Source organism: Pseudorca crassidens, chromosome 7 (genome assembly GCF_039906515.1).
Source record: "Pseudorca crassidens isolate mPseCra1 chromosome 7, mPseCra1.hap1, whole genome shotgun sequence".
Lineage (NCBI taxonomy): Eukaryota > Metazoa > Chordata > Mammalia > Artiodactyla > Delphinidae > Pseudorca > Pseudorca crassidens.
In genome coordinates, this window is record NC_090302.1 from 96,556,279 (window position 1) to 96,581,796 (window position 25,518).

Consider the following 25,518-nt stretch of genomic DNA (forward strand, 5'->3'; position numbering starts at 1 on the left):
TATTCATTCTGCTCTACATTTTTCTCTAGGTCTGTATGGGTAGAGGGATGCAAATAATCTAAGGTGAGTTTATGTTTTATAGTTCAACATTTTAACACAAGTTGCAAAACTTTTATGCACAAGATTTGGAGAAAAGCTTCCTTCACATCAACCACACAGAGGTGGGTAAGGACAGGTTCTGCAGATGGGCCCACACTGTTCCTCTCTGAGGCTCTAGGAGCAAAACCCACTAAGAGTGGGGCTAGTTGAGGCTCATTTCCTTTCAGCAAAAGAAACAATGAAAAACTCACTCCAGTTGTCTGGGACCTTGAACGGCTTTGTGAATCCATGCTGGTGGTATTTCTATTTTTTTTATATATATATATATATATATATATATATATATATATATATATATATATATATATCTCACCCCCATACACACAAATAAAAATACAGAATTTTAAATATTAGAAAGAACATCTTTTCACTGCTTTGATACTTTCTAAAGGACAACTCAGAGAATTCTTACTGATTTTAAAGAAAAAATGGAAGGCAAATTTAACTGTTTCTAGAGAAGAAACACTGAAAGCTGGGATCAAATGTTACCATGTAAACAGAACACAAATTCTATGATTAGCCACTGAGTTCCAAGGGAAGATAGGGACCCTGGTCTGGCTGACCCAATCCTCTGTGGGCTCAGTGAAGTGACAGACACCAAAGCTGCACCCTGCACACTGATGAGGAACACTGTCTTGTGCCCATGAAACCTGCCCAGCAGGATGGAACTGCATGGTTACTGTAAGAGGGAATGTTCCAAAAAAGGAGAGCTTACATCGATTCCAAAATGTTCAGTGACTCCTCGGCCATGCTCCCCCAGGACTCCAAACGAAAGGCTTTCCTCCAGAAAGATCCTTGCTTTATATTTGTATTTTAACTTAACCTAAGTGGTAAATAAACACAACTTTAAAATACTGAAAATTCATAAAATTCATATTTGTGAATCTGCCTACATGCTAAAATTTATTTGTAACCTCCAAATCGATACTTAGGGCATATTTGCAGGGTGGTGAAAAACTCTGAGTCACCTGAAATGCACCTTCCCAGCTGAGTTAACAGGCTACTGCTTCAGCTTATATTGCAAACAAGTGTCCTTTTCACATTCTGTTTACTGCCACATTTTTCGCATTTTGTGCTTTTCTTTGTGATTTTGTTGTTTAAAATGGCCCCCAAGCACAGTGCTGAAGTTTGGCCTAGAGTCCCTAAGTGCAAGAAGGCTGTGATGTGCCTTATGGAAAAAATGTGTGTGTTACATAAGCTTCATTCAGGCCTGAGTTATAATACTGCTGGCTGTGAGTTCAATATGAATAAATCAACGATACATATTAAATAAGGTGTCTTTAAACAGAAACACATATAAAACAACGTTATGTATTGAGTGACTGATGAAAATGTTGTGACTAGAGGTTTGCAGAAAACTAACTCTGTATTTGCCCTAGGAGCAAAAGTTCAGTATTTGCAGCAGTTTTACAGAACATAAATACACACACACACACACACACACACACACACACACACACACACACTTTATAGAACATAACTACCGTGAATAATGAAAAATAACTGTATTTTAGATGCTCTAAAATGGTTCAATTTAACTCAGTAATACAGACAGCACAATGCCAATTTTTAAAGAAGGAACTGTTAAGACATTATGAGTACAGACATGTAATCTATCTGTTAAATACTGGTCTGATTATACATAAAAACTCCTAGAGAAATGTTGTAAATATTCTTCCCTCAGAGGCACTGTTCCAATTTAGATTCATTTTTTTAATCCAGAAAAAGTTTTCATTAATATGTTTTTTAATCTTATTTTTCCCCCTTTGCTTTCCGGCTTATAAGAAAGTCCTTTCCCATCTAAGGTTTAGATGCATATTTATCTATATGTTCTTCTAATTATTTCATAAATTTTTTGGTTTATACATTGGGAGGCTGAACATATGTACAGATTTTTTCCCCCTAGTGTTTAACTGATTTACCCCTTTATGATATGTATGTGATAAGTTTCACAGCTGAATTAAAATACAGTGATTATCAACCACTAAATTTTTATATATATAACATGAGAAGTTGGGCTCTTAAATCTTTCCATGACTCATGTAATCTTCTCTCGTGCCAGAATCATAATTTTAGTTATTAAATGTTTAATTACTATCATTTTTTCCACTGAAACTATAGAAATAATGCACAGAAATATATAAGATGGGTTGATGTCTCATATCCTGAGTCTGATAATTTATTTTTTAACCATCAAGATTTTACAGGCTAATCTTGTGAATCAACATGAAACTGGGAGAGGGGTCCTCACTGGGCTTTTAGCTGAGTTTTCATTAACAATGAACAAATTGATTTGGGGAGAATTACAACTTTTCAATACTGATTCTTTCCCATCCATTAATATGAGGTATTATATGAGTGAGATAGTTTCTAAAAACTATGTTTTAGAAAATATTTAATAATATCATCACAGTACTGGAACACAAATAGACAAGTAAAACAAAACAGGAATCCTTTTGTCAAACCCTAATTTGTATCCTGTAATTTTACATACTAAGTACTTTAGGTACTTGATCTGTTCCTACACTTTACATTTTGTTTCATTGGCTATATATTTGCCCATCAGTACTGCTTTATTATTGTACCCCTGTAACATACAGTTCTAGTATCTTGTGGCCGACTATCTCTCCTACATTATTCTATCAGTCTTTGACACTCACAAAAGGAAGGAGAGGAAAACAAATCTTCTCTTTTACTGACATTTAGGATGTATCTAGATTTCCTCAAGAAATAGTGAAAAACTAAAAAAATAAGATATGAAACCTTTATTTTGAATCTCTACTCAATTGATGGACTCATAGATTCAGATTTTAATGGTCAAATGCAATGGTGGTTTATTACAGGAAAATCAGTGTAATACATCATATTAATAGAATGAAGGATAACCACATGATTAACTCAGCTGAGGCAGAAAAAGCATCTGACAAACCCCAAATCTCTCATGAGACAAGCATTCAACAAATAGGAAATAGGAGGGAACTTCCTCAACTTGATAAAGGGCATTTATGGAAAACCCACAGCTAAAATCATACTCAATGGTGATGGCCTGAAAGCTTTCCCCTTAAAGAGCAGGAATGACACAAGGACACTCACTCTTGTCACTTCTAGTCAGCACTGTACTGGAAGTTCTAGCCAGAGCAATCAGGCAAGAAAAAAAAAAGAAAAGCATCCATCCTTGGAAAGGAAGAAGCAAAACTAGCTCTATTCACAGATGACATGATCTTATATACAGAACACGATCCACAAAAATACTGTTTCAGCTAATAAACAAGTTCAGCAAAAGTTGAACGATGCAAGATCAATACACAAAAGTCATCTGTATTTCTATAATTAGTAGTGAACAATCCAAAAAGGAAATTAAGAAAACCATTCCATCTATAATAGCATAAAAAAGAATAAAATACTTCGGAATAAATTTAACCAAAGAGGGGCTTCCCTGGTGGTGCAGTGGTTGAGAATCTGCCTGCTAATGCAGGGGACACGGGTTCGAGCCCTGGTCTGGGAGGACCCCACATGCCGCGGAGCAACTAGGTCTGTGAGCCACAACTACTAAGCCTGCGCGTCTGGAGCCTGTGCTCCGCAAAAAGAAAGGCTGCGCTAGTGAGAGGCCCGCGCACTGCGATGAAGAGTGGCCCCCACTTGCCACAACTAGAGAAAGCGCTCACACAGAAACGAATATGCAACACAGCAAAAATAAATAAATTAATAAACTCCTACCCCCAACATCTTCTTAAAAAAAAAAAAAAATGTAACCCAAGAGGTACAAGACTTTACAGTAAAAACCACAAACAATACTGAAAGAAATTGAAGAAAACTGAAATAAATGGAAATACATTCCATGTTCATCAATGACAAGACTTAGTATCATTACGACGGCAATACTTCCCAGAGTAATCTAAATATTCACTACAATCCCTATAAAAAAATCTCAATGTAATTTTTTACAGAAATGGAAAAGCTGATCCTAACATTCAAATGGAATTTCAAGGGACGCCAAATAACCAAAACAATCTTGAAAAAGAACAAAAATGGAGAACTCACGTCTTGATTTCAAAGTTTACCACAAAGCTACATGAATTAAGTAATTAAGCATGGTACTGGCATAAGGCTAGACATATAGACAAATGGAATAGAACTGAGAGTCCAGAAATAAACCCATATACCTACAGTCAATTGACTTCGGCAAGGGTGCCAAGACCATTCAATGGGAAAACAATAGTTTCTTCAACAAATGGTACAGGGACAAATGGATAACCACATGCAAAAGAATGAAGCTGAATCCCTCTCTCACAGAATACACAAAAATTAAGTCAAAGTGGATCAACGACCTAAAATAACAGTTAAAACTATAAAAATCTCAGAAGAAAACACAGGGGTGTATCTTCATACCCTGCAATATATTTCTTAGATATGACACTAAAAGCACAAGCAACAACAAAAAACTACATAAATTGGACTTTGCCAAAATTAAAAACTTTTGTGCATCAAAGGACACTATCAAAGAAATGAAAAGACAACCTATAGAATGAGAGAAAATATTTGCAAATCACGTACCTGGAAAGGGTCTAGTACCCAGAATACATAAAGAACTTTACAAAAAGACAACCCAGTTTAAAAATGGGCAAAGGACTTCTACAAACATTTCTCCAAAGATATACAAATGGCCAACACAAGAAAAGTGGCCCAACACTATTAGTCATTCATGAAATGTAAATCAGAAATGCAAATATACTTCACACCCACTAGAATGGCAAAAATTAAAAAAAAAAAAAGTATACATTGGTAAGGATGTGGAGAAACTGAAACCCTCCTCCATTGCTGGTGGGAATGTAAAATGGTATAAGCCACTGTGGAAAACAGTATGGCAGTTCCTCAATAAGTTAAAAATAGCATTACCACATGATCCAGCAATTACACTGCTAGGCACATACACAAAAGAGTTGAAAACAAGGATTCAAACAAATACTTGTACATGAATGTTCACAGCAGCACTATTCACAAATGCCAAAAGGTGAAGCAATCCAAATATCTGTTAACAAAAAAACCAAAATGTGATATACCCACACAATGGAATATTACTTAGCTTTAAAAAGGAATGAAGCGAAGAGTAGCCCCTGCTTGCCAAAACTAGAGAAAGCCCACACACAGCAACGAAGACCCAACGCAGCCAAAATTAAATAAATTAAAAGAAAAAAAGAGGAATGAAGTACTGATAAATGATGCCACAAATTGGATGAACGATGAAAACATTATAAGTGAGTGAAGCCATAGTCATATATTATATGATTCCATTTATCAGAAATACCCAGAATAGGTAAATCCATACAGACAGAAAGCAGACTGGTGGGGGCTAGGGGCAAGGAAAAATGCGGAGTGATTGCTTAATGGGTACTGGGTCTTCTCTGGGAGTGACAAAAAAGTTTTACAACTATCTAGTTGATGAGTGCACAACACTGCGCACATACTAAATGCCACTGAACTCTACACTCTAAAATGGCTAGTTTTATGTTATGTGAATTTCACCTAAAAAAAAATCTCAACAGTCATGGTTTCTAAAGACAGTGTACTGTATCCCCTTTTAAAAAGCTGAGTTTTAAAAAGTACATATTATATGATTTCATTTATACGAAGTTCTACAAAAAGCAAAACTACAGGAACAGAAAGCAAGTCAACAGTGGCTTGCAGCCAGGAATGGGGTACTGATTACAAAGGGGCATGAGGGACTTCTGGAGTGACAGAAATGTTCTATATCTTGACTGTGGTGGTGGTGGTGATAGGGGAGTATACATCTGTCAAAACTTATCGAACTGTACACTTAAAGTGAGTATATTTTATTATGTGTCAATTATACCTCAATAAATTTGGTTTTATAGAACTGAGTCTTGGGCTTCCCTGGTGGCGCAGTGGTTGGGAGTCCGCCTGCCGATGTAGGGGACGCGGGTTCGTGCCCCGGTCCGGGAGGATCCCGCATGCCACGGAGCGGCTGGGCCCGTGGGCCGTGGCCGCTGGGCCTGCGCATCCGGAGCCTGTGCTCTGTGGCGGCAGAGGCCACAGCGGTGAGAGGCCCGCATACCGCAAAAAAAAACAAAAACAAAAAACCTGTCTTGATTACTCTTTAAAGGTCAGGGTTGGCATTTAACTTTAATCTACTTCCCTAGTATGATCAGAATTTGCTTATGATACCTATTAAGCAAAGCAATGCAGACATTATACATTAAAAATGGTCATAAACAAAAGGCCTAAGTGCCAAATAGTCTGAATACTAAAATAATAAATAAACATGGTTGCTCACCAATTCTGGAAGAGGGCAAATAGTTCCAGTATTCATATACAACCCTTCGACTACGATGAAATGTCGAGTTACACGAGCCTTGCGAGGATTCTTTAAAAGAAAAAAAAAGTAGATGTTTTAAATTTCAGTAACTCCAAATACATAATCTGTTATGTGCTCTCTAGCACTTTCACCCTACAAGATTTATTCACCAAGATAAATCAACAAATAGATAGTCAAATTAAATTAATTTCAAGCTCAAGGTTTGAGATCCTGTTATTTTGAGATGAAAAACAGTGCTTTCTTCTCTCAGACATGTTTTCAGGTCACACAGTCAACTAGGAGGCCTCACACACAAACACAAACTGTTTAGACACTGAGAATACTAAAACACAAACAAAACCCTCCAAGCCCAGAATGACTGGGAAGGGACCCAAGGGAACTTTCTGGGGGAGATGGGGACGTTTTATGTCATGATGGGGGCCATGATACCTGGGCTACACGGGTATAACCACTGGTCAAAACTGTATAACTAGGACTAATGTATTTCAATGTCTGTAAATTTTACCTAAAATAAAAAGAACTCTAATGATGATGACAATCATCATCATCACAGAGATTGAGTGGGGAGTTAGGCGAAGGTTCAGATGATACAAGAATGGCAGAATATTGAAAACAAAGCCAGGAGAAGGGTACAGGGGGCTTCACTATACTACTGTCTCCTTTGAATGTGCCAGAAATTTTCCTAATAAAAAGTTAAAAAACAGACAAACCCTGATCTCCCTTATTTACCAAAAAACAGATGAAACCCTTTTCCTTCCTTACTCCTCACTACTGGTTCAAGTAAAACTGGACCATGACCTCACCCAGTGACGTTCGAAGGTGGTGCAGTGGAGGGACTCTTTCAAGTAACACACACCTTCCCACAACCCACTGATGTCATATCACTAATAAACCACTCCCATTGCTGAATTTGTAGATGTTTCAGGTACACTGCACTGAAAAAATTCCACAGAGTTTGCCGCCACCTTTCTACTCAAAGGTTTCTTGCCTCTAAGCTTCTAATGAACAATTAGAAACTCAAATATCAGAGCTATTCTTTAAGGGGTATTTTAGAACCCACAGCTGTATGTTAATGCTCAGAAAAGTGTCGGCTGAAGCATGCAAAAGTTTACATCATTCTTGGTCATCTTCACTCTGTCACTAACTCAAACCTGAAGGCTGTGGGTCTGCTGGGAGGTCACAGCTGAGGACATGGGGGCATCCCGCCTCTCCCTGCCTTTAAAAAACAAAGTATCTTTCTTATGATCTTAAAATACTCAATAAAGGAATATTTTATTTTTGGAATATTCTTGGGAAATGGAAAAGTACAAAAAAGAATTTAACAAATGAGCTCGTTACACCACACACTAGTAACTTTTTCTTGTAACTACATATCTTTGTGAATTACCTTGTTCAAATCAGGGTTTTAATCATTCTAGGACGTGAGGTTTTAAAATATTATGTTGTGAACATTTTCACATTATTTAATATTATTTAAACCATGATTTTAATGGAGATTTAATATTCCACCTTGTAGATATACCGTAAATTATTTAACTACTCCCACAGTGTTGGATTTAGGTTGTTTCCCTCATTTTGTTTTTTTACATCACGTGAATACCCTTCGATCTTTGACACCACTTCTGATTCTCTTCTAAAGACAGCACTCCAGAGGGTATGGATATTTAAGAATCCCAGAATATACCTGCCCATTTACCCTCTAGAAAGGCTGTGCCAACTGAAGCTCTCCTCAGAGTTTTTGGAAGGCCCTTTGTATCCTCACATACATCAGTGTGGCAGTGATTATTACCATAAAAAGTTTTCCCTAATTGGACAGGCAAAACCTCTTACCCTAATTTTTGTAATTGTTAGTGAAGTCAGACTATTTTCTATTTGCTCAGTTATCTGCATTTCTTCTATGAACTGCTGTTTTTATCAACTGTCTTTTTTTTTTTTAAGAAGGATTAATAGGGGATAAGAGAACTCTATAAGAAAAGGAATGAAAAAACATATGAACCCCATTAGTTGGGAAACTGACAAAAAGAGTTTGATCCAAACTCAGATTATTTAACTTACTTTCAAAGGAAATATAAGCATCTAAGTACAAAATATTTAAAAATTTAACATTTATTATTTTTGTGAAAACAAAATTAAAAAAGAATTATTTCTAAAAACCAAAATGTAAAGTAATTCAGAAAGCCTACTCTTGGCAGGAATACGTAGTATAAATTAATTAGTAAAAAGGTAAAAACTATAAAATGGAAATAAATTTTAAGATAACTTTGTTATTCATTAAAAAAAAAGTCCCACAGATTATAAATCTTACACAACACACACACAGAACTTGAATATGTTGTCTTCCAAATTTGTACAATGCTAACTTGGCAAAGTAACTCTACAGCAGACTGGTTCATTGGTCACACTTTCTAAGGCAGTGTTTTTCAATACGGTAGCATTCCATTACTGAATCAGAAAAGGGACATCTTTTTACAATCTGTAGAAAAAATTAATCGGTGGAATGGTCTCAATTTTAAGATTTTCCCTATAGATTTTTCTAAATTGTATAATTATAAAACACTGTCTATAGCACACTCAGCATAAAATAGCATAAGTCTATACATATTCATCACAAGAATATGTATAATCATGAAGTGCTGCTCTTAGGCTATCACCTCAACAAAGATGATAGAATCCAAAAGGAATAATGCAAATATCTGGAAAAATGGAAATTAACACAAAATTAAGGATGTGATGACCATTTTTATCAGTTACTCTAGTAACGGACGAGTTACACTGGGAAAGTCCACTTGAAAGTGGTGTTTGAGACAAAGGATGTGGTGAATGGGTTCCCAGTACAATCCACACACAGTGGTTCCTGATGGAGAACCACAGACCACAGAACTACGTTCTCTGATCATGTTGTCAGGGGCAAATAAATGCTAATTCTAACAGTGATGCTTTGAACACGATTCCTCTGTTCCACTCTCTATCAGAACAACAAGGAGCAAGTTCCACCTGCCTAATTCCCTCCCTGTTCCAAGGGACTACACAGGTGCTTGAGAAGAAGTGTAAATAGGTTGCAAGGTAGAAGGAAACCATGCTTGAGGCAGCTGCTTCCCACAGGGAGCAGCTGCTCAGAGATCTGGGATGAGGTTGGGGTAGGGAGAAAGAGTCTTCACTTTGTTCATAAATTCATAAATTAAGATCTGCCGCCATAGTGTCTTCCGGTGAATTGATACATGATTTATTCTAATATGAATAAGCCTATTTTGAATTCACTAGATACATCTTGTTAATGCCCTAATGAGTTCTGTTGTTACTTCTGTAGAGTTGAGTATACATCCCTCCACCCCCAAAATGCATGCTGTTTTTCCTTCTCTCTTTTAGAAAGCTGTCTAGATAGCCTTCCCTCAAATTTGCCATATATAATTATGGCAATGATGAGGCAATTACTATCAGGCTTGACTCTCTAATCTGAGGTACATTTAGTAAGTAGAAACACCCTTATTTAATGTCCAAATGTGATCCACAAGCAAGTTTTCATGACAAATTACCATTTCACTTATAATTCAGCTGGTTAGAAAGTACAAAAGAACTGCGTAATTTTCTTCAAAAGAATACCTTTTTAAAATTTTATTTTATTTTATTTTAATTTATTTATTGTTTTATTTTTTTAAGAATCATACCTTTTGATCTTCAATTTCTTGTTCTTTCAATAGTCGATCCAGGTCATCCATATCATTATGGTTAAACAGCTTAATGTCACTACGTGATGCCTGTAATCCCTTCTGAATAGCAAAGCAGGCAGCTTTATCTCTGCAAGGAAGAGAGACCCACCAAACTGGGGTTTAAAGGGTCTTGTCAACATTCTCAGAAAAGGAATGCTTGCTTTTGTAAGTTGACCAACATCCACTTGTTAAACTGAACATGGCAAATAAATAAAACATGTTTGAACTTTAATACATTATTGTTTGCACTTCACTCTGCAAGCCTTTCCACATAACTACCATACTGATTCTGTTCCAGGAAGCAAACTCTTGCCATATTTTGACATCTGAGAAATCAGCATGCATCTTACTATATGGATGGCACATTATTCAAAGTACTCTTCTCTTTCTGAAAAATAAATGAAATACTGGTGTACCTCACCATCAGTGGCATCTCTGATTTGACTGGCCACCACTTGCCATCAAAAGGAATACTGGGTTACTGACTCTACATAACCCAGGGGAGAACTCTGAGTCATGCAGATTAATCTTCAGTAAGATCTCCTAAATTGAGTTAATGGGGGGCAGGATATATTTCTTAAATTAAGTGTATTATTTAAAAGTACATGCAACACTTCTACTTCTGAGAAAATAGACGTATTTTCCCTATTTTTCTCACTGGGTACAACCAAAAATCCTGGACATCATGTATAAGACAAACATAAGATGATGCTGAAAAATGGAGAGAAAAGGCAGACCAGCGAGGGACCTGAGAAATGACATGAAACAAGTTCCTGGATTTTTCTAACTTGGAGCTGATGCAGCTGGCAAACTGGAAATGCCAACAGGCAGAGACAGAAAAGCTCTGACGAAAGTCTGCTCTCTGTAGCCAAAGGGATAGGAAAGGGGGCAGCCCGGCAAATGTCTCTACTGCAGCCAAACCACAGAAAAACCTGGGCCTGTCCCCTCCACACTAGCAAAGGCTGAGAGGGAGGCCCAGACTCTAACCGCCAGAAGGCCATAACAAGGCTCCCCAATACCCCTGTGGGCGCTGTCAGAGAAGGGAGCCAGAACTTGTATCTCTGCTGGGTAGTAACAAGTGGCTCCCACTGTGGTGTTAGTGAAGACTGTGTGGAGAGACCTAACTTCCAATTCCCTGCAGGGAGAGACACTCTCCCCTGCCTATGCTTAGGCTGTGTCAGGGGAGGCTCAGAGAAGAGTAGGACTCTCACCAACAACCAGAAGAAATGAAAATAACCCCACCTCAGTGTCAATGGAGGCCCCGTGGGGACCCTGGACTTGTACTTCCACCTGACAGTAATGAGGCAGCAGTGCCCCCCTGCCCTTGTTGGAAGACTGTCAGAGAAAGCCAATTAAAACAGAAAGTTTAAATAAAGCATAAACTATAACAGCATAATATGAAACTGTTCATGTTTCACTTGTCATACCAAGAACCAGAAAATATCACACAATGAAAAAACAAACAAACAAACAAAAAACAATCAACAAATGCCAGTACTGAGATGACAGAGCTGTCAGGATGATCTGATAATGACTTTAAAACAGTCATGATAAAAATGTTTCATGAGTAATTATGAACATGCTTGAAACAAATGAAAAAACAGGAAGCTGCAGCAGAGAAAAGGAAGATACAAAGAAGAATCCTGTGGGGATATTAGAACTAAAAAGCAAAATAGTCAAAAGAAAAAGCATAGTGGATGAATTCAGCAGCAGAATGGAGAGAGGAAAGAATCAGTGAGCTGAAAGATGTAACAGTAGAAATCAAGTCAATGTAAATCGCAGAGAGAAAGTAGACTAGAAAGAAAAGAACAGTCTCATGGACCTGTGAGACTACAATAAAATATGCAGCATTCAAGTCTGTGGAGTTCTAAAGAGAATGAGGGTGGGACTAAAAAGGTACTTAAAGAAATAATGGCTGAAAACCTATAGATTAAAGAATAGGCTTAAAACTATAGATTAAAGAAGCTGAGCAAAATTCTTGCAGGTAAACCCAAACAAATAAATGCCAATACAATTATAGTCAAACTCCTGAAAACTAATGACAAAGAAAAAAATCTTGAAATCAGCACAAGAAAAATGACACCTTACTCGTAAGAGAAAAGCAATTTGAGTGACAGTAGATTTCTCATAAGAAACCATTAACAACAACAACAAAAAACAAGGAACCATTAACACCAGAAAAAAGTGTCCCAATGTATTTCAAATGCTGAAAAAAAAGACCTAGCAACCAAGAATCCAAAACTAGCAAAAATATCCTTTAGGAATGAGGGGGAGAAGACACTCTCAGTTGAAAAAAAACTAAGAGACTCTGTCCCAAGCTGACTTCCCCTAAAGGAATGGCTAGAGAAAGCTCTCCACATAGAAAAAATAAATAAATAAAAGAATCTTAGATTATCAGGAAGGAAGAAAAAACACTGTAAAGAGTATGAACAAACACACTAGGCTTTTCTTCCCCTCTTGAGTTTTCTAAGTTATTTTGGATGGTTGAAGTAAAAATTATAACACTCTCTGATGTGGTTCTCAAACTGTTTACAGGAAATACTTAAAACAACTGTATTATAAATAAGGAGAGTAAGGGGATGTAAAGGAAGATAAAAGATTCTATAACTGAACTGGTAAAATAACACCCGTAGAATGTGATAACTTATGCATACATATAACATCATACTTAGAGCAATGACTAAAAAACTATACAAAGAGAAACACTCGAAAACAAATAAATAAAATAAATGAGATAAATAAAAATGGAACTCCAAAACTCATTCAATTAACCCTGAGAAAGGCAGGAAAAAGAGAAAAGAAAACAAAAAACAGAGAGAACAAATAAGAAACAAAAAATAAAAATTGGGAGATTTAAGATACCATATATCAATAATTACATTAAATGTAAATGGCTAAAATATACAATTTAAAGACAGGGAGTGGCAGATTGGATTAAACATGCTGTCTATAAGAAATTCACTTCAAATGTAATGAGATGGGTAGTAAGGGAATGTGTGTGTGTATACATGTAGTTATATATATATAGTTATATGCTATATATATGTATGTATGTTATATACAGTAATATAGGTAGTAAGGGTATACATATATATTACATACAATAAACACACCATGCAAACATTCAAAAGGGAAAGCAGAGTGCCTATGTTAAAATCTGATAAAGTAGACTTTGGAACAAAGAAAATTACCAGAGACACAGAAGGATGTTATATAATGATAAAAAGAATCAACTAACCAGGAAAACTTATCCTAAATATGCACCAAATAACAGAGCTACAAAAGACACAAAAACTAATAAAAGTGAAACAAGAAATTGACAAATTACAACAACTGACAGAACTACCAAACAGAAAATCAGCAAGGATATAAAAGAACTCAATAACACCATCAACTAGAAAGATCTAATTGTCATTTATAGAACACTCCATTCAGCAGAATATTTTTTTTCTATTTAATGATAATGACAAAAACATTTTTTTTCTCAAAAGGTAAATAATGTTTCATATGTAAATTGCTTTTTGTCTCACTAAAACTTTTATATAAGTATACCTTAGGAAGTCGACATGTAAAACTAGCGCTTCTCTTAGTGGATTAAAGGATAGAAGTGGCAAATGAATGTTCTGTATGTTTTTTTGGTTTTTAATTTGCATATCAGTGGCTTTTAAAAAATAATGGTCAGTGTAACATTTGATCATCGAATACTATAATATGAAAAACAGAAATGTATAAAGAAGGAAATTAATCACATGTGTCCTATCATGGAGTGATACCTTCTCACTGGTGTCCTCACGTGGCCTTTTTCTGTATTTACCAGAATATTCTTTTTTAAGTGACTATGGAACATATTCCAAGATAGACCACATCATGAGCCATAAAACAAACTGTAACAAATTAAAAATTTCCAAACGCCTGGAAACTAAACAACACACTTCTACATAACTCATGGGTCAAAGAGAGAGTCTAAAGAGAAACAAAATACAGAAATGAACTAAACAAAAATGAAAATAAACACATCAAAATTTGTGGAACACAACTATAGCAGTGATGACAGGGAAATTCACAGCACTACTACATTAGAAATGAGGAAAAGTCTCAAATCAGTAATTGAAGTTCTCACCTCAAGAACCTAGACAGAGGAAACTAAACTTCCAATGAGCAGAAGGCAGGAAATAATACCAGAAATCAGTAGAAATGAAAACAAAAATACAATGTAGAAAAATCTATGAAACAAGGAGCTGATTCTTTGAAAAGATCAATAAAATTGACAAATCTCTAGCAAAAATGACAAAAAAAGAGAGTAGACAGAAATTACCAGTTAGGAAGGAAACAGGGACCTGCAGACAGAAGGATAATAAGGGACTATCACAAACAATGCTACACATACAAATTTGACGATTTAGAAGAAATGGACCAACTCCTTGAAAAACACGAACTACCTCAACTCACTCAATATTTGAATAGCCTTACAAGTATTAAGGAAATTAAATTCATAGTTAAAATACTTCCAAAAAACCCCCCCAAAAACTCCAGGTCCAGCTGTTTTTATTGGAGAATTCTACCAAACATTTAAAGAACTAACAATAGTTTTATACAGTTTCTCCAGAAAATAAGAGGGAACACTTTCAAATTGACTTTATGAAGTATTACCCTGATGCCAAGACCAAAGTCTAAAAACAGTAAGTATGGTAGCATCAGGGAAATATAGACTAAAACTACAATGAGATATCTGTACACACCTATCAGAATGGCTAAAAAAAAAAAAAAAAAGTGACAACACCAAATGCTCCTGAGGATGTTGGAGAAACTAGATCACTTATACACTGTTGATGGAAATGTAAAATAATACAGCCACTCTGGTAAAGTTTAGCAATTTCTTAAAAAGCTTAATGCACAATACTTTATGACCAGCAACTGCATTCCTTGGCATATATCCCAAAGAAATGAAAACTTATGTACACAGAAAAACCTATACAGGAATATTTACAGCACCTTTATTTGTAACAGCCCCAAACTAGAAACAGCTCTGATATCCTTAATAGGTGAATGGTTCAACAAACTGTGGTGTATCCATACCATGGAATAAGACTCAGCAATCAAAAGGCACAAACTCTTGATTCATATAACAACTCTGGAGAATCTCCAAATAATTAATGCTGAATGAGAAAAGCCAATCCTCAAATGTTTTACCTACTGTATGATTACATTTGTACAACAATCTTGAAATGATGAAATTATAGAAAAGGAGAATAGATTAGTGGCTGCCAGGGGTTAAAGAGTGGGTAGAGTAGAAGGGATATGGGTGTGGCAACAAGAGGGATTATCTTGACTTCATCAATGTCAACAGCCCACTTTTGAAACTGTATTACACTTTTGCAAGAGGTGACCATTGGGGAAGACTGGGTAAAGGGCACATAAAATTTCTGTATTATTTCTTACAAGTGTATGTGAATCCACGATTATCTCAATATAAAACATTTCATTAGAAAAGGGTACACAAAGTAACATAAAAAAGACAGAGTGACAAGGAAAAACTTACGTATATAAACAACCATTGTTCTGAGACCTACCGGCAAAGCATTATCACTGTTTACTACAAAAGAAAGAAAATAAAACATCGAACATAGAGTCTATGCCTAATGAATTTATCAAAAACAATTTATCAAATAATTTACTAAACACCATTTTTAACTCTAGCGTTCCTACTTTCAAATGAATTTCAGGTGGAATATTTAAAATTATGTATAAGGGAATAATTAAGTTGTCTAATGGCTCACTAGAAACTGAAGTTCTAAGACACCAGGCATAAGGTTTGAAAGTGAGTTTAGACTAGGCTTCCTAGCAGTGAAAACCAAAAGGACAACATAGTATTTATTATCTGACAAAGGAAGCATACAAGTTCAACTGTAACTGTAAACTTTTTCTGGACTTTAAACTCAAAAAGGAATTTATGGTGGGGGCTTGTATAAAGCGACATTGGCTGACACTGTATTGTAGTTGTCTGCAACTATGCTTTATTAAAAAACTAGAATCACTGTTTAAATCACTGGCTCTCAAATTTGTGATGAGTCTTTATTATTATTGATTTTTTAAGCTATGTGCAAGAAATTAATAGAAACATTCATTTTCATGGTCACATTGGGAAACAATTCTACTCCAGGCCATGTGCTGGAGTGCTCCCAGGTAACTGTCACAGGGCTGTGGGGAAGAATGGGACACAAGCACGCTGAAAACCCCTAGGAAGAGCCAGCCCTGCAGCGTGTGCTTGAGCTTGTTGCACCACAGGTGCTCCGACAGTAAGTGAGAAGCAGCAGGATGGTACAGGGACCGAGGTAAGCCTGGCTCTGAAGTCCAGTCACTTGGACCCCTCTTCTGAGCTCCAGCCTCCATTCATTCTCTTACTGAAGGTATTTATTGAGCACCACTAAATGGCACATGCTATCCTAGGCAATGGGCTGGTATAAACTGTTGAATGTGCTATAAAAGAGTACAGTGAGTGTGAGGCAAGATGAGCCAAGAGCAGAGGGTACGGGTGCACATGAGCACACATGCCCACACCTACATATATAAGTTAAGGGAGGCTTGAGAAACTGATTTTGACAGGCATGTAAGTGCCTACATGGTCATGGATTCACAAGGATACCAAACTCCTCTGGCTGTAAAATTTTCTCCACATGCAGCAAGGGGTCTTGACCTGGTCTGAGAGCTTGGGAAAGGCTTTCCTGCAGAGGTGGTATATGTGCAGGATGAGCAGGAATTAAGCAGGAGATGAGAGGAAGAACAATGTTCTAGGCATAGGGACTCAGGGTCTTAGCACGTGCAAAGGCCTTGAGATGAAACTAGCATATAAGGCTGGTAAGGCTACACAGCATGACCACCTAAGGGAAAATGGTAGAAAATGGGTCTAGAACAGCAGTCTAGAATGTACAAGATCATAATAAGAACTTGGATATTTATTTTAGGAACAATGGAAGCTCTTAAATGGAGTGTCTGGATATGGTGTCAAAAAGGAAAAGAGGAAACAAAAGTCACTCTGAGACCTAAATTAAGAGAGTCATTTAATAGTCCACTCAAAAGATAACAGAGGCTCGGGCTAGTGGCAGGTGCTTCTGATGGGTATAACCAGCTGCCTGGGCTATGCCAGCCCTCACTCTACTCCTCTCTGCTCTTCCCCTCCACAGTAAAAAGCAACACCATACATCTAGTGCACATGTATGCAAGTGTGTAGATTTGTTCCTGGACAGTTAAGGAAGTCTGCAACTCATGACTTCTATATTCTTAACAAGCCATGAAGCAAGATCAGCAGAGACCAAGAGTCGCAGCGAGGGTGCTGAGAAGTGGAGTGACTTTATCAGGTAGTGTGAGTGACTAGGTGGGTTACGACCATGGACTCACAAGGACACCACACTGTCACAGAGCTGCACAGGGAAAGCAGACGGCTGGCCCCCTCCTACATAAGTTTGGCCTTCTCAACATCAATAAATAAAATCATAATGGCAGATAACGAAGCATCGACACTTTAAGGCATCCCTCCAGTGGAGGTCTCACTAATTCTGCAGAACTACTTGGCTGGGTGACTATATATTTCTTTAAAAATGAAAAAAAAAAAAAGTCAATATTATTTTAGGCAGATGACCTCTAACAAAGGAATTCTCTAGGAGGGCCAATATTATTTCCAAAGGAATTCTGGTAAGAAATGTCAGTAAAGATTACTTACACAAACACAATGTCCCCTCTCTTAGAGTAAGCAGGAATAGCACTGGCTATGGTGGCAAACCCATATGAGTATATAATGGCTTCTTCTGTCTTCATAAATTTTGCCAGGCGGTCTTCCAAATCCAAGTGCACATCTAGTTCAAGAGTAAAAAGTCAAATGGTTAAACTGTCTTATAATTCTTTTTCTTTGACTAAAGAATAAATAAAATAACATAAGCAGTTTAGTTGTTAATATTGTCTAAGATAATTCTGGGCCAAAACTGTTTCTGTACTCTGTGAACTGAATCAGCTACTCATTTGTCTATAAATATGTGACTGGGACAGCTCTGACTCTAGGTTTTGCTTTTATATCACTCTAGCAATAAGAATTCAAGGTCCAGTGACCTTGTCTGCTTTAACTTCCCTCAACCAAAAATGCCAAGACTTTACCAATGTACGACATTAATTTATTAACACCTTTTTGCATTTTAGTAGAAGTGACCAAACCAGGCACTAAGACAACTGTCAACCAGCTTTTAAAAGGAAAAGAAAGAAAAAAGAAAAGTAGTTAAGTTAAAAAGAACCCCACATACTCTGCATCAAGAGAGAGGAACTTTTTCAGTTGTGGTGGTCACTCCTCTAACAGTTTGTGTCAGCACTTAGTTGTGGCACCTGCCATCACTCTGCAGGACTGAGTTTCTGTCTGAATTTCTTTTTAAGTGTACTGGTGAATTCAAACGTATAGTACAAAGAGAAATATGGTCCTTTTATGGAAGCAGCTTAAGAAGAATGTTGATGTAATTATAGGGATAAATTGTAATTATTAAACTGGTATTTTTTTTCTCTCTTACATCATGGTTCCATATAGCCTTTCACCTTCCCAGGCTAAGCCATGAGGCTTCACACCCTGGGATGGAGGGACCAGCGATGTCTAAAATAAATAGTGTACCAGCTGGCTGTGAACTGGAAAACTTCGAAGTGTCTGAAAATGAGGCATTACCCAAGAGAGAGAAAAATTTTTTAAACCTTCTTTAGTTCTTTTAACTACAGCAGGACCCAAGTCTGGAGAACAAGATCAGAGTTTTACCACATGCTCTGCGCAAAAAGAACTCAGAAGTTGATACAGGAAGGATGCAGCCAGGCCCCTCCAGCCTTGGAGCTTCATGGGAGAAACGAGAAACTCTGAGGAGTAAAGGCAGACTTTCAGAGCCGTGCCATGTCCACCGAGGGGAACTCAGAAGTGGAGGCAGTGGCAGGGGACCCAGACGTTCCCCAGTGAGGGGTGGTGGAGAGGGCCGATGGCCCGGCAGAGCCCTCCGGCCCAGATGTCGAGGACCTGTGGCTGGGAGCCTCGCTCTAGAAGACCCCTTCAGCATCAGCCTTCCCTCCAAGTATGCCCCTCCCTATCAGAGACATTCCCGGTGAGAAGGGAGAGAGGGAAAAGACCTGAGGGACTGAGATATACAAAAGAAACAACTTAACCCAGCTGGATACAAGGCTGGACAGTGAGTGGACTAAATATTTCCAACAGAGACCTGGTTAGTTGTTAAGTGTGAGATTTCCACCAACTTCCAGGAAGGAACAAGTGAGTAAGGTCAGTTTAGCAACAGGAACAAACAACTTTTTAGAACATGTGAATAAAGTGTCTAAAATCTGTAAACCCACTCACTGATTTATCAGAGGCAAGTTAATCTTATTGTGATGCTTTTAACTAGTAAAAGACAAATTTAAGAATTATAAAAGATACAACTTCACAAAGGACTATATTTTAAAAAGTAGTTAAATGAGGGCTGTCCAACAATCTCATTCAATTGTTAATCAAACATTTAGTGAGTATCACATAAAAATACTCTGATAAGCACTGGATCAAAGAGAAATATAGGGTTTCTGCCACTTGACAAGGTGAGACAGCTAAGAGAGGCACCTGGCAGCTGTCAATGGAGAACTCGGAGCCCAGAGGGGCAGATACAAGGCTAAGCTGTGCCTTCAGTCCCCTGGTCTGAAGCACTTGGGCCCCTTCTACACTCAGAACTACAACACGTTCACAGTGACTTCTGACTAAAGGCACACAGGTCCCTCGATTGTGAACCAAAGGCTGCTGGGGTGGGCGCCAGCTATTGAGTGAGAGATGAGAAGACACAGAGGGTCCGAACTAAATCTCAATTTGATGGCAAGAGAGGTGTAGTGAGGAATTAGAAAATTTAGCAGCAATATCCAAATAATAAAATAAATTGAAGACACTTCATTTGTAGACTTCTTAAAGGATGATACAGAATTGTGAAAATGAACTATTTATCCCATTCCAATTTATCCCATCAAGTAATGATAAACAACTAGGCATGCTTCTTCCCATTTATAAGTTAAAATGTATACCAACATAGTTTATTACATAAAAAACACATGAAATACCACTTTATTTCCATTACCAATCAGGTAGTCATTTTTATAGAAGTGACACTTTCATTAGATCAACATTAAATAAATATGAGATTTCACAATAACGTTTAGAAGAATGCATCCCGGTTGATCAAAATGGTACCAAAAGAGTGCTTAGCTCTTCAAGCATCAAATCTGTGACACCAACACCACCAAGTCTGAAGACTTGATCTTGCTCCTGACTGCCCGCCCTTCCACGAGATATGCTGCCAGGGAAATGTGGCAGGCAAAGTCTGGCAAGAACGAGGAAAGCAGCAAAGCACCAGAGAACCAGCTACCTCCATGCAGCTGAGCATGGGCGTGTCTCAGGCATGTCTTCCTTTCCTCTTTGTTAGTGCTCTCTGAGCACCCTGCCTACAGATACGTCCCCACCATTCTGTTGCCTCTCACTTCTGATGAGACAGGAGGGCAGGTCCCCCATAGGAGGCCTCCTTCAAATTACAATGCTGCCTCTAAACTGGGAATCATCTACCCCAAATCTCAACAATTTAGCTAGCAGATGGACAACCCAAGCCACAGTGAATTGCTCTCATTCAATATCTACATTTTAAAAAGAAAAAAACATGCTATGTTTACAGACACATAGCTATGCTATACAGACAAACTGTTTTTGGCAACTACAAAAAAGGATTTTAAATCATTCTGTAGCTCTAAATGACTCTCTTCATTGATTAGCAATAAAACAGTAAAACAATCTTGGCTTTGTTTTAGGGCTTTAGAGTTAGCTACCCAGTTGATAAAAATTATGTTAGTATTCTCATTATACATACTCATAGCCATTTTTATGTCATTGCCATAAAGTGGTAAGAAGAATCTCTTTACAATAAATCAATGACTTACTGGTTCTTGCCTAGTCCCAAAAGTTTAAAAAAGATGGGCCTTTCCTCCTCCTATCTAAAGACACTGGGTTTTAGGGGATGTCAGCCGTGCAAAGCAGGTTTTGTGACAGGTAAACACGGACAGTTGCATAACATCTTTTGATGTCTGATAGCTACTCTGCAATGAAGAAACTCTTAACCCAAAGGCGGGGGAGGCAGCAAACAGAAAAACTGCCAGGGCATGTTCTTTGACTTTGGATGCCTATCTTCTGTGTGTATGATCCATTTAAACAATTAGTGCCACAGCTTTGCACGCGTCATTCTCTAATTCACTGCTAGGAACCAATAGGGTAGGCAAGAGGCCACGGAGGAAGGTGACCAGAAAGCCTCTGTGTCTTCTCAGCACTTGTTGCCCTTTCTGGCACCTGCTCCCTCACCAGAATGTAAGAGACGGGAGGCAAGGCCAGGGCAGGATGCCCCACACCAAACACAAGGCCTGGCCATGGCAGTCATCACAGGGGGTTCAGATCTGGGCTCCCTCATTGCCAGGTCTGAACCATGGACAGGCCCAAAACTGCTCTGTGCCTCTCAGTCCTTCCTCTGTCAAATGGTTAACAGTTCTACCTGCCTCAAAGGACTGTTAGGAGAACTGCAAGAGAATGCTTATAAAACACTCAGAACAATGTCTGGCATGGAAAAAGCAACATGCTGGTGTTTGTTCAACTAACTCAATATTTGTAGAATAAAAATAAGCTTTTTTTTAAATGAGATTTAGGGAGATTGTCTTTCAGTGTAGATTATAAATCTATCATAGGATTTTTACTTTCCTTGTCATCCTACTTTATCTGATTTTTTTTTCTTTACATCTTTACTGGAGTATAACTGCTTTACAATGGTGTTAGTTTCTGCTTTACAACAAAGTGAATCAGCTATACATATACATGTGTTCCCATATCTCTTCCCTCTTGCATCTCCCTCCCTCCCACTCTCCCTATCCCACCCCTCTAGGTGGTCACAAAACACCAAGCTGATCTCCCTGTGCTATGCGGCTGCTTCCCACTAGCAATCTATTTTACATTTAGTAGTGTATATATGTCCATGCCACTCTCTCGCTTTGTCACAGCTTACCCTTCCCCCTCCCCATATCCTCAAGTCCATTCTCAACTAGGTCTGTGTCTTTATTCCTGTCTTACCCCTAGGTTCTTCATGACATTTTTTTCCTTAAATTCCATACATATGTGTTAGCATACGGTATTTGTCTTTCTCTTTCTGACTTACTTCACTCTGTATGACAGACTCTAGGTCCATCCACCTCATTACAAATAGCTCAATTTCGTTTCTTTTTATGGCGGAGTAATATTCCATTGTATATATGTGCCACATCTTCTTTATCCATTCATCCGATGATGGACACTTAGGTTGTTTCCATCTCCGGGCTATTGTAAATAGAGCTGCAATGAACATTTTGGTACGTGACTCTTTTTGAATTATGGTTTTCTCAGGGTATATGCCCAGTAGTGGGATTGCTGGGTCATATGGTAGTTCTATTTGTAGTTTTTTAAGGAACCTCCATACTGTTCTCCATAGTGGCTGTACCAATTCACATTCCCACCAGCAGTGCAAGAGGGTTCCCTTTTCTCCACACCCTCTCCAGCATTTATTGCTTGTAGATTTTTTGATGATGGCCATTCTGACTGGTGTGAGATGATATCTCATTGTAGTTCTGATTTGCATTTCTCTAATGATTAATGATGTTGAGCACTCTTTCATGTGTTTGTTGGCAGTCTGTATATCTTCTTTGGAGAAATGTCTATTTAGGGCTTCTGCCCATTTTTGGATTGGGTTGTTTGGTTTTCTGTCATTGAGCTGCATGAGCTGCCTATAAATTTTGGAGATTAATCCTTTGTCAGTCGCTTCATTTGCAAATATTTTCTCCCATTCTGAGTGTTGTCTTTTGGTCTTGTTTATGGTTTCCTTTGCTGTGCAAAAGCTTTGAAGTTTCATTAGTCCCATTTGTTTATTTTTGTTTTTATTTCCACTGCTCTAGGAGGTGGGTCAAAAAGGATCTTGCTGTGATTTATGTCATAGAGTGTCCTGCCCATGTTTTCCTCTAAGAGTTTGATAGTTTCTGGCCTTATATTTAGGTTTTTAATGCATTTTGAGCTTATTTTTGTGTATGGTGTTAGGGAGTGATCTAATCTCATACTTTTACATGTACCTGTCCAGTTTTCCCAGCACCACTTATTGAAGAGGCTGTCCTTTCTCCAAAGTACATTCCTGCCTCCTTTATCAAAGATAAGGTGACCATATATGCGTGGGTTTATCACTGCGCTTTCTATCCTGTTCCATTGATCTATCTTTCTGTTTCTGTGCCAGTACCATACTGTCTTGATTACTGTCACTTTGTAGTATAGTATGAAGTCAGGGAGCCTGATTCCTCCAGCTCCATTTTTGGTTCTCAAGATTGCTTTGGCTATTCGGGGTCTTTTGTGTTTCCATACAAAATTGTGAAATTTTTTGTTCTAGATCTGTGAAAAATGCCAGTGGTAGTTTGACAGGGATTGCATTGAATCTGTAGATTGCTTTGGGTAGTAGAGTCATTTTCACAATGTTGATTCTTCCAATCCAAGAACATGGTATATCTCTCCATCTATTTGTATCATCTTTAATTTCTTTCATCAGTGTCTTATAATTTTCTGCATACAGGTCTTTTGTCTCCTTAGGTAGGTTTATTCCTAGATATTTTATTCTTTTTGTTGCAATGGTAAATGGGAGTGTTTTCTTGATTTCACTTTCAGATTTTTCACCATTAGTGCATAGGAATGCCAGAGATTTCTGTGCATTAATTTTGTATCCTGTTACTTTACCAAATTCATTGATTAGGTCTAGTAGTTTTCTGGTAGCATCTTTAGGATTCTCTACGTATAGTATCATGTCATCTGCAAACAGTGACAACTTTACTTCTTCTTTTGCGATTTGGATTCCTTTTATTTCTTTTTCTTCTGATTGCTGTGGCAAAAACTTCCAAAACTATGCTGAATAATAGTGGTGAGAGTGGGCAACCTTGTCTTGTTCCTGGTCTTAGTGAAAATGGTTTCATTTTTTCACCACTGAGGACAATGTTGGCTGTGGGTTTGTCATATATGGCCTTTATTATGTTGAGGAAAGTTCCCTCTATGCCTACTTTCTGCAGGGTTTTTATCATAAATGGGTGTTGAATTTTGTCAAAAGCTTTCTCTGCATCTGTTTAGATGATCGTATGTTTTTTCTTCTTCAATTTGTTAATATGGTGTATCACATTGATTGCTTTGCATATACTGATGAATCCTTGCATTCCTGGAATAAACCCCACTTGATCATGGTGTATGATCCTTTTAATGCTGTTGGATTCTGTTTGCTAGTGTTTTGTTGAGGACTTTTGCATCTATGTTCATCAGTGATATTGGCCTGTAGTTTTCTTTCTTTGTGACGTCTTTGTCCGGTTTTGGTATCAGGGTGATGGTGGCCTCGTAGAATGAGTTTGGGAGTGTTCCTCCCTCTGCTATATTTTGGAAGAGTTTGAGAAGGATAGGTGTTAGCTCTTCTCTAAATGTTTGATAGAATTCGCCTGTGAAGCCATCTGGTCCTGGGCTTTTGTTTGTTGGAAGATTTTTAATCACAGTTTCAATTTCAGTGCTTGTGACTGGTCTCTTCAAATTTTCTATTTCTTCCAGATTCAGTCTTGGCAGGTTGTGCCTTTCTAAGAATTTGTCCATTTCTTCCAGGTTGTCCATTTTATTGGCATAGAGTTACTTGTAGTACTCTCTCATGATCTTTTGTATTTCTGCAGTGTCAGTTGTTACTTCTCCTTTTTCATTTCTAATTCTATTGATTTGAGTCTTCTCCCTCTTTTTCTTGATGAGTCTGGCTAATGGTTTATCAATTTTGTTTATCTTCTCAAAGAACCAGCTTTTAGTTTTATTGATCTTTGCTATCGTTTCCTTCATTTCTTTTTCATTTATTTCTGATATGATCTTTATGATTTCTTTCCTTCTGCTAACTTTGGGGGTTTTTTGTTCTTCTTTCTCTAATTGCTTTAGGTGCAAGGTTAGGTTGTTTATTCAAGATGTTTCCTGTTTCTTAAGGTAGGATTGTATTGCTATAAACATCCCTCTTAGAACTGCTTTTGCTGCATCCCATAGGTTTTGGGTCGTCGTGTCTCCATTATCATTTGTTTCTAGGTAGTTTTTAATTTCCTCTTTGATTTCTTCAGTGATCACTTCGTTATTAAGTAGTGTATTGTTTAGCCTCCATGTGTTTGTATTTTTTACAGAACTTTTCCTGTAATTGATATCTAGTCTCATAGTGTTGTGGTTGGAAAACATACTTGATAAAATTTCAATTTTCTTAAATTTAGCAAGGCTTGATTTGTGACCCAAGATATGATCTA

The 25,518-nt window shown here is 37.6% G+C and overlaps 1 protein-coding gene across 2 annotated transcripts in view; it reads right to left on the reverse strand.

The window, feature by feature from the left end:
* The window catches only part of SPTLC1 (serine palmitoyltransferase long chain base subunit 1), a 74,989-nt gene that overhangs the window by 13,621 nt on the left and 35,850 nt on the right, over nucleotides 1–25,518 (reverse strand). Inside the window, exons 6-9 of one of the 2 annotated variants that reach the window (XM_067745049.1) lie at nucleotides 17,858–17,990; nucleotides 10,099–10,228; nucleotides 6,392–6,481; nucleotides 815–922 (exon numbers count right to left, since the gene is read on the reverse strand). In XM_067745049.1, coding sequence (XP_067601150.1) covers nucleotides 815–922; nucleotides 6,392–6,481; nucleotides 10,099–10,228; nucleotides 17,858–17,990 — 461 coding nt within the window. The remainder of the gene's footprint in view (nucleotides 1–814; nucleotides 923–6,391; nucleotides 6,482–10,098; nucleotides 10,229–17,857; nucleotides 17,991–25,518) is intronic. The other variant, XM_067745050.1, reaches the window with a different exon arrangement.